Genomic DNA, 10,233 nt, shown 5'->3' with positions numbered 1-10,233 from the left:
TTAAAAAACCAAAAACGTTCGAGAAAAATGACAAAACATGGTTTTTAACAAAACAAGACCTGAGCTTTATTAACTGGGCACCTGATCATAAATGCAGGCTGATCAGGAGCGTCAAGTGTTCACAATCATGTATGGAAAATTTCAGCTCAATGGGTTTTCAACTTTTCATGAAACACGCAATTAAAATGTGTCTGGTTTTTATTGACGCTAAGTATATTTATAGATCATATTAAACTAGCAGGTTTCCATTAAAAAATTTAGGTAGGCCTACACCTCAGAGAAGACTAATTTTACCTTTATTACACTGACTTGCTGAATGTGAGTGAGAACATCTCGAGATTTACGCAACATTTCTACAAGAGCACAGCACTCAAACGAATATAATTAACGTCAAACAAGCGACGAGAAAAGAGATGCAACAGTACATTTTTGTTGAGCTGTCCCTGTTGTTTTATGCAAGAAAAATCCAGAAATTATGCAAACTGAGCCCAACAATGTGAAATTATGCGATTCTGTTAATTTTAACAAAGAATGTTAAAGGAAAATAATCAGAAATTATGCAAAAAATGATCCAATTTTGCTAAATTATGCGGAGTGCATAAAACCACGAGGACAGGTTGAGGTATTGCAAGGAAAAGTCTCTTAGAATCAAGATCATGAAAAATACCTTTTGTAATCGAGAGCATGTACGCTGTTTTGAAAGCAATTTGTGAATCTTTGATTGATGGCCTATTTCGTAAATGTCTAACGGGATAAGAGACATTAACAGGTTGTAACCTCTGTATGTAACAAGTTTCCATCTGTGTTCAACAGGCCATTAGAAATAGTACGTCAAAAAAAAAAGGAAAAAAGTACTCCTTAATGTATTCTTAAATGAAATTCTGTGTTTCCTGGTTTGAAAAAAATTCAAACCTCACAGAAACAAGTCCAGTGTACTAGTGTATACATTTATCAAATACAGTCACTCTACTAATGTAAAAAAAATACAGTGCCCTCATGTTGCCAATGACATTCTTGTGGGGTTTTAACTTTTCCTAAAGACCACAAGAAGGAGACCCTGAGGACTAAATTGATTTTGATATTGGTGAAGACGATGTAATGTGTGACTCATTTAAGGTTAAAAGAAGACAAAATGTGCCAATGTAATGCGCTTTATTTTCCTAGGCAGGAGATGCGGACACCAATGGATGTGTGGCTGGGGCAATGTTGGCTTGTAAACTAGGCTTGTCTGCTATACCAAAAGACTGGATTGATGAACTCGAACATAAAGATTGGCTTATGGAGTATTTCCATAGGTAAGGCTCCCTTGCTTCCTAATTTCTCTACAAAGGCCTGGGTTTTTTTGTTGGGGATTACTCCAAACTCTTTTTTGTATATATTACCAAAGCTCAAAATGAAGAAGAAGCACACGCCTTAGGCATGCTGCCCAGATTGGGATGGCTTTAGTTGTTTTGTGTAATTCTAAGGCTAGGGTTAAATCTAAATTGTTTGATTGTACAGAAGAGCTCTGTAACGGATTGTATGATTTAAAGTAAAGCGTTTATTTTTTGTCAGATAAGATTGGAATAGATTTAATACAGATGTCTAATGTTTAATGAAAGAATACTGAAGAAAAGAGAGAAATAATCTAGAAAATTTGCGATGGCAAAGTATTTGAGGAGTCAATTTAGTAATGGTATATGTGCAAAGTAAATGACATAAAATGGAGTCTACCGGTAGGCCTACTTGTTTCAGACTATGTGGTATGAATTGTTTAGGTAATGAAAGATTTGGAAGTTCCTTAAAAGATCTAGAGACTAATAGTGATTAGTAACGACTTTTATGAGAATTCTAACTTCTTCAAGTTTTTTATATATATGTATATGTATTTGTTTGCTTCCAGATTTGTACGTCTCCAATCTGAGCTCAGTAAACCTGTATCAGAGAGGACAAGCAATGATGATCTCAGCCTTGAAGCTTTGAGAGAGCTCACACAGAAGATCAGAGATGAGCAGCAAAAAGATTCTGCTTCAAAAACATAATTGCCTGTCCATGCCTGTGATGTGTGGCTTCAGTAGTCTAGTGGTTATACCCCCCGGGGCAGTGCCACTGACTGTAGTGTCTTTAGGCCATTCCCAAAGGGGGGACATTTCTCATTCATGCACCGTAGAATTGTAAATGGGCTGATTCATCATGTCACGCTCCTAACTGTGCCTGATCTACAACAGGAAACTGCTACTTTTTCTTTCTTAATTCTTACTATTGTCATTTTCCTCTACTCCTTTTGTATGTTTGTCACACTCTTGTGACCTGCTATTTCAGGGGTGCCTTGATAGTTGAAGCAGACTTTGTTCTGTTGAAGCTAGAGAGGTGAGCAGAGTAAGTCTGATTCCCTGTAAAGACTTCTCTGTTGACACCCACCCCTTGGCGCTCATATGACCTTATGCAGTTGCGAGCGCCGCAGAACCCTCTACTAAAAACAACCCCCCCCCAAAAATCTAGTGGTTAGGCTATTGGACTCATAATCGTGAGGTTGCGAGTTCGGCGGTTTGAACTGCAGGCCCGATGTTGTGTCCTTGGGAAAGGCACTTCACATGAATTTTCCTTACTTCACCAAGGTGGGAATGGGTGCCAAGCTATAGACAGTGAAAGATCCTGAGTACCGTATGTTACTGTTTTAGTGCCTAAAAGAGGCAGCTTGCTCTGTATGCTTCATAGGAGGTTGAGATCGTTTCTGAAAGCTATCAGTATCAGGTCTGCTGGGGTAAGAAGTGCGTAGAGATTGCTGTTGAGCGAGATTTTGGGCTATACAAAGGCTATCTATTAATTACTTTTTGTGAATTTTTTTTGTATCTCGTATCCTTCCGAGCTGCTGGTTGGACCGCCAAATTCTTTGCTTTCTATCTTTCGTTTTTTTTTTTCTTCTTGTTTTTTTCCAACACAAAATTACTGTTGTTGTCAATGTTTCTGTTCACTCAAACTCAAACGTATCTTAAAGAGTTAGCATAGTGCAGTCTTGTACTGTATAGTAATTGTGCAATCCAGGCTCAAGCCCAGCTAGAATTGAAAAGAGATATTTGTTGCCATCTCTTAGACGGTTACAAATGAATTAAATTCTCATGTTCGTATTATAGTCAGCTGACTGATCAGGGTGTTGTCCCTGAGACTGAACAATAAAAAGATATGGCTCAAGTTTGAGGGAGTTGTCAAAGAAGGACAGGGATGAACATAAATGCACATCTTTATGTTGTATCCTTTCTCTGGTGAATTTTTTTTTTTCCTTGTTTCTTCATGGTCATACAACAAATCATGTGTTCATGCTGGTTTCATTGGGCATCCAAAATACTGTGAGAGAGAAAAGGCATGGTAAAAAGGGTAAAGTACAATAAACTGCGAGATCAGTTTCATGTTCATGAGGTATTTACTGAGAAATCTGTTTTCAGTTGTCAGTGTTCTACCACAAATTCTGCTATCTCAATTTTAGCTTGTCACAGATGATTTTTTTGTTTGTTGGTAAAATTGACAGAGACATGCAGTATCTGTTGTGATATTTTTATGAGAACCCTCTTTTCTGTTGTTTTATGTAACTGTGAGATCGAGCCTTTTGTTATAAAACTTTACAGAGGAAACTGATTTTCCTGTTATTGTCATTTTACAAGGTGACTATTTATAGTACAGTCCTTGCCAGCTTTAGGCACGGTCATCGGGAGAAAGCTTAAGCGTGCTTAATGCCGAAGTGTGCTTGAGTGCGAAGTAGACATAATCCAGAGATTTTCATGTACAAAATTTCCCGTTCTATTTCCCTTTGTTTGTAAGATTGTAAGTAGGCCTATAGTGGTCCCACAAAAGTGTTCACTGCTATTTTTACCCACAAGGGTAGTTTTAGTTTGTTTTGTTTGTTTGTTTTGTTTTTTGGTCGTCAGACCGAAGGGCTAGAACCCAAATGGCCGCTGGATCGGAAAAGTAAAGTAAAGTAAAGTAAGTCTTTTGGTTGAATGGGAAATGAAAACTTAATTGAGACGGCCAGTCATGATACAACACACAAGGCGTACACACTGCCTGTGCATACCACTGCCCATTGTGCCACATTCATACCACCACCTTCATCCCACCTCGCACGTGATACATAATCAGGATTAATGGATAGCGAGGGGCAAAGGTGAAATCGCAGCCAGCCTCCCTTTCTCGTCTCCCCGACTCTCTTTGTATTTTTTTCGTCTGTGTGTAGCCTTGCCCTAGGCTAGATCCTATGTCCATGTGGGCGGCTGTGTACATCTCTCTGCCTTCCTCTCCGCGTGTGTGAGTGTGTGTCTCCGTCACTTGCGTTCTTTGTGTTTCTCTTACACACTCACTGCTGCGGTGTAGACTGTGTTCGAACTTCGATGGGTTGTCATGAAAGTATTGACTGTCTTGTAAATGAGGCGTGCCCGAAGCCGAAGTTACCATGCTTAAAGGCGTGTAATTTATATAACCAAAATTCGGTAAGAGCTGTTTTGCGTGCTTGAGTCCGAAACGTGCTTTATGCTGGCATGCTTAAAGCCGGCACGGACTGCATATTAATGTATAGTGAGAAACCTGTTTTCAGGAGTTTTCCTCCAGGAACTTTGAGGCTGTAGTCTGAGTGTTCGTTTTCAATAAAAGGTTGTGTGTGTTTTCTTCCTAGTCTTTTTTTTCTTGTTTTTTTTTACAAATACCCTCAGTATTTATAACTATTTAATTTATCTAATTTCATTCCTGTTCCAAGATATTGTGTACATTGTTTTCTCTTTGTTCATGTATTGTTAGTGGTTTGTTAAATGTCTAGGTTGTTTCTAGACTTTTTAAGGATTTTCGCTTTGAGGATATTCTCAACATTCTTTAGAAAATCCAATTTTCAGTCGTTTTAAGTTGTCTTTTTCAGTACATGAGTGATTGGTTTTTTTCCACATTCACAACTTTAAGTCAGGAGAGACCATCCTATATTATTATTGGTGGATTTTTGTACCCCAATTGATGGTTCTACTCCTCTTTACTGGCCTCATTATGGTGCAGACCTCTCTTACTAATGCAGTTCTTTTTTATCATTAAGATTTTAACACATTATATTGTATATTATTTATAATACATGTATAGCCATTTAAATACCGGTGCGTGGGTGGTTGGTGGGTGCTCTGGTGTGGTTTGCTTCTTCTTTCCTATCAAACGTCTATTATCCTGATCTCCCCTTCTTCTTTTTTATGTTTGTTACTCTCTTGTAACACCTCTAATCTTCTGGCGCTCCTATGACCTTATGCAGTTTCGAGCGCCGGAAAACCTCTAGTAAAACTACTTTTAAAAATACCGGTGCTTTAATGATGACTTTATCAGTGAGAAAAATGAATTGTGTTGTAATTCCTGTATTGATACTTGTGTCATGATTAGGTATAATCAGGCACTAGTCTATTTTTGGGCATGTACGTGGACTTATTTGGTTCATCTTAAAGCTTCCCTATATCCGTCTTGCTTTCAATGAAAGAAATATCAATTTTTCTTGAATAGCAGTCAAGATATAATTGAAAGAGGTAGGGTTGCCTGGTTTCAAAGGTAAAAACTAGTGAGAAAATGGCCACCAAAGTTTTGTGACTTACATAGTTTGAGAGTCCTTTGAAACGGAAAATTTACTTTTTTTGGTCCTTTTCAGAAATGTTTTCTTCAAAATCCAAACAGAACTGGTTTTAAACGGACATAAAAGATGTGGAACCCAATAACAAAAGTTTGATTAAAATTGCCAACCCGCGGAAATATGCCGGTTTCTTCAATTTCATTATTTTGACATGCGTCTGATTTCACTACAATACACTACCTCACATTTAAATTGTCTTCCTTTTCCTGTGTTTTTGAGGTTTTATGTCTCTGTTTATTGACTCTTTCAACAATCTGACTACTCCACATATGTTTCAGATAAGTTCTCTACTTGTGGCTGGAGACAAAGCTACTTGTGTGATACTGATATAATATCATGTACATTGGCCTGGGATGATCAAACGTTTCTCCTCTCTTTTGTGTTTTGAATAGACTACAGCTTAAAAATTTTCTTAGTACTAAATAATATAGTACCCTGCAAACCACAATTGACATTTTATTTATGACTAACGTTTTGCCACGTTTATTCTGAGTTCCTCAGATAACGATCTTAATGATATGCATCCATGAGAAGAAACGTTTTCAAGGAACTTTTTTTTCCCCCCAGAAATTTTGAGGAAGAATTATGTCATAATGCAGAATAAGCTAAAACCGTAATACATAGCCTTTACAAAATTATCCTAAAATTACCAAGAATTATGTTATATTCATCAGTGCTCTGAGAAGCCAAATTTTTCATCCTAAAGTAGACAGGTTTTGTACATGAATACAGTACTTCCTTCTTCCTTCAGGTTGTTGTTCTTGTACTAAATTGTTTGGTACAAAATGGATGAAAGTAAAAATATTATTAATATGATCTGAAAGGAAAATATAATTTTTCTGCTAATAGCTCTCCCCCCCCACGCTTTTAACTTGTATTCGTAGAGCTTCCTCTTCCATGTTTTTTTATCCCTAGCATAAGTTCTTTTCCATGTCACACAACAGTAACTATTTGGGGTAATTATATATACATGTATATATATATCTAGCATCTGCGTTTGTTGCCATTTTTTGGTCCAAAAGTTGCCAAAAGTTGTCACAAAAATGGCAAAAGTTGCCCAAAAAGTTGCCATTAATTTTCAAGCTTTCTACTCTCTGTGACGACATATATAGCAATATGTTGATAGAGGTAACTTAATCTGAAACACTAGAATTTCTTGTGCTCTGTTTTAAGCATCCAGAATATCATTTCTAGCCACACAGTGTGTAAAAACGTGACAAATAAAGGTTTCACAACAGAATGAAATCAAAATTAGAACAGCAAATTAATAAACAACCACAAAAATTAGCAAATAAGGGCGTTTATCAACTCATCCTTAGACTGGCCGTTTTAATCCTGTGATTCAAGAAAAAGTACAAGATATTGCATGTAATTTAATGTAAATTGTGAAATCATACACAAGGGGCCCGCCAGTGTCGGTATTCGGTTTTGGTGGAGACACGCTCGAACATAACACACATTTTTTTTTTTAAAAAGGTAGGAAGAACATTACGCCTTATATACACACAAAATAGAAAAACAACACATCAGAACAACAGCGAGAAGGAAAAAAATAACACTCCAACAAATTAAAACACAACAAATAGGGAAACATGGAAGAGAGACAGCAATATAAATAGTATGTAATGTAGCCTACTTATATCCTTCACATGAAAATTACAAATCAACGCGGTGTTAACAAGTGAGAAAGAGACGAAGCGAAGCGAAAGTGAAAATAAACTTTCTTTCTAAAAGTAAAGAGGTTCGATTTTTTTTTTCACGAATGTTATTCCACATTTTTGTTGTTGTTGCTTTTTAATTAATTTTTTCTTCCCGGCGATGGTTTTTTGTTGGAAAAATCGAAAATCGCGGCCGCGACAAATGCAGATGCTAGATATATAGTAATTTAGAGGTTGGTGTTTATGTTGAGCGATTAATAATGCTTTATGTCTATATGTTGATCACCCACTCCATCTGTTTGTATTCTTGTTTTGTTGGTTCAATAAAAAAAATTAATTGCTTAGTAGTGATCTCATATTGCTTTCAACAGATTATGTGAAATGTGAAATCAGTGAGCATTGTGATGTAGGCTATCTGCTTATATATCTGTGGCCATGAGTACTTTATCCCCCCCCCCCCCGTTTTTGCTGTGAGATTAATTTTTACCCTTTGAACTTTGGAACTTGCCATATCCCAAATTCCCATTCCAGGACTCCTTGAATGCGATAGTCCTCAAGTCCACGGGCCTTACACTTCTTACTGTATACCAAAAATAAAAAATTGTGCCCTGGAGTGGAAGCCGAGATATTCGTACTTACATCTGTTTTTCAGTTTCCCTGGATACTGAAAAGTACATCCTTGGCCAATTTTAAGCCTAATGGGTTTAAGGGGTTGAAGGTTCTTTGAAAGAAACTTGTGTAGAGCCGCATGAGCTGTTACAGAGATACGTTTTAACATTGATACCATTTCTCACTCTCTGACAGTGTGTTCATATATATATGAATATATATAAAGTAATATTCAGCTTAATCAAAAAAAATGCCTGCTCTTCCAATGTCCTGACAGACTTGCAATATATTATTACATCCCCTTTTGACCAGAACTTCTTCCCTGTGTTCTATCTTAGTATTCTTAGACAACAACCTGCCCTGTCCTGCAAAAGGGAACAACTTTCAGACTGCAGTCATCTATACCATTGTTTTGATCCAAAAGGGCACAATACCAAAAACTGTTGGAGCAGTAACAACAAACACTTCTAGAACAGCTGGATCAAACATAGTGGCTTAATCCGTTCATTGCTATAGTCTGGGTTTTGTTTAGGATTTAAGGGCTTGAGAATAAGAGTTTTGCAACTCTTTATTGTTATTGTTTACACATACTTAAAATGCTCACATTTTTATGGTTTGTATTGTCTTCACGCGGCTTCACAGATCTGAGCTCTCAAGATCAGATGAAGGAACAATGTCGTGTATTTAACATTTGCTCAATGTTCCACCTTCATTTTGACATGTAGTATTGTTTTTTTATGTTCTCAGGAATCCAATCAGTTGTGCTTTATGTACCTGGATTTTGAACTCATTGGCTGTGTAAAACTTGCTTGATAATAAACTTACTCTACCTGCTCATCTTGCATTGTCTTAGATGTTGGATTTAATTTTAGCAAAGTTTTAGAGTGAAAGTATGTTGATAAAGGTTTCCATGTCATAATACTACATGATATAGTCTACACATTTCGGTTGTGTGTGGGGAATCTGCAGTCGCGTGAAGACACATACAGTAAAACCCCGTTATACCACCTACCTTGGGTTGAGCATGTAGTTGGCGGTACAACGGGGCTGACAGTATAACAGGAATGCACTGATTGCCATCTTGACTAGTGGTGGAGACTAGAAACAAAATCGTTGCCGGTCTTGACTCACCGAGATCTGCCATGCGCGATTGACATGCAAAGGAGAAAGAAGCTGGTCTATATTATTTGTTAAAGACGTACTTTTTAAAAAACCCAACACTCAACAGTCTTCAGACTAACTCAGACCTTCATGGAGTAATATAAAAGTCTCACGGGCGCCTGCCAGGTTTTTGGTCATTGGGCTGATCTGGCAAGGCCAAATATTTTGCCGCCAGGCCGAGGTGAGGCAGATCATTAATTTGAAGTTTCGCCAGCGACTTTAAACTATTGACGAAAGCCTAAAAATAACAGCATGTACATAATTAGAGCAAACCAGGAGAAAGTCAGCGACAAGTGTTAGAAATAGGCAGAACTCACAGAGATGCGTGAGGGAAAGAGACTATCACGAAGCCACCGAGTCAGTGCCATACACTGTGTGTAGGCCTAGTGTTCATCTCTGGCAGGCAATTCACTGGCAGTGTAAGGAGGTAAAATTACATTAGTTAATAAAAAAAATAAATAAATAAAAAGTCAATGCTCATGCTATCTGCAGGTTGCTGATCTGTACTGGAGAGCGTGGATGCTACGACACCCACGTCAGGGGATTAGGATTTTGCTACTTTTTATAGGTGCTCTGACACTCAGGACAGTTGAATTTGACTACTTTGAATAACGACATGGGGAAAGGGTTAAACAGGGACTGTTCAACGCAGATATTTGGCTGATGGCGATACGTGGATATAAATGCTATGTTTATGTAGGTGATCCTTTTAATAGGCTACATTGGCAAAACCTGGCGGTAAGCGGGGCTGGCGGTATAACGAGGTTTTTATAGTATATATATAACCTACACACACACACACACACACACACACACACACACACACACACACACACACACACACACACACACACATACATACATACATACATACATACACATACATACATACATACATACATACATACATACATACATACATACATACATACATACATACATACATACATACATACATACATACATACATACATACATACATACATACATACATACAGTGGAACTCGAATTCAACGAGAACCCGGATTCAACGAGATGAGGTGGATTCCCCGTTTTTCTTCTTCTTTAAAATCAGTAAAAATAACCCGGATTCAACGAGCACTTAAATCAGCCAGCTCGGATTCAACGAGGTCGCTTCCAGGGTTAACTGCCCCCCGCAGACGTGGCTTCGCTCATTTTTCTCCC

General features: G+C 37.7%; 1 protein-coding gene across 1 annotated transcript in view; it reads left to right on the top strand.

Annotated features, from left to right (window-relative positions):
* LOC101846494 (ADP-ribosyl-[dinitrogen reductase] glycohydrolase) overlaps positions 1-2,119 on the top strand; it is a gene marked incomplete in the record, with an annotated part of 23,069 nt that extends 20,950 nt beyond the window's left edge. Inside the window, 2 exon segments of the mRNA XM_005095061.3 lie at positions 1,165-1,295; positions 1,883-2,119. Of these exon segments, the coding sequence (XP_005095118.2) occupies positions 1,165-1,295; positions 1,883-2,021 (270 nt within the window).
* Positions 2,120-10,233: the final 8,114 nt, after the last annotated feature.

Source organism: Aplysia californica, unplaced genomic scaffold, assembly GCF_000002075.1.
Source record: "Aplysia californica isolate F4 #8 unplaced genomic scaffold, AplCal3.0 scaffold00094, whole genome shotgun sequence".
In the NCBI taxonomy this organism is placed as follows: domain Eukaryota; kingdom Metazoa; phylum Mollusca; class Gastropoda; order Aplysiida; family Aplysiidae; genus Aplysia; species Aplysia californica.
This window is presented reverse-complemented; position numbering and strand designations above follow the sequence as displayed.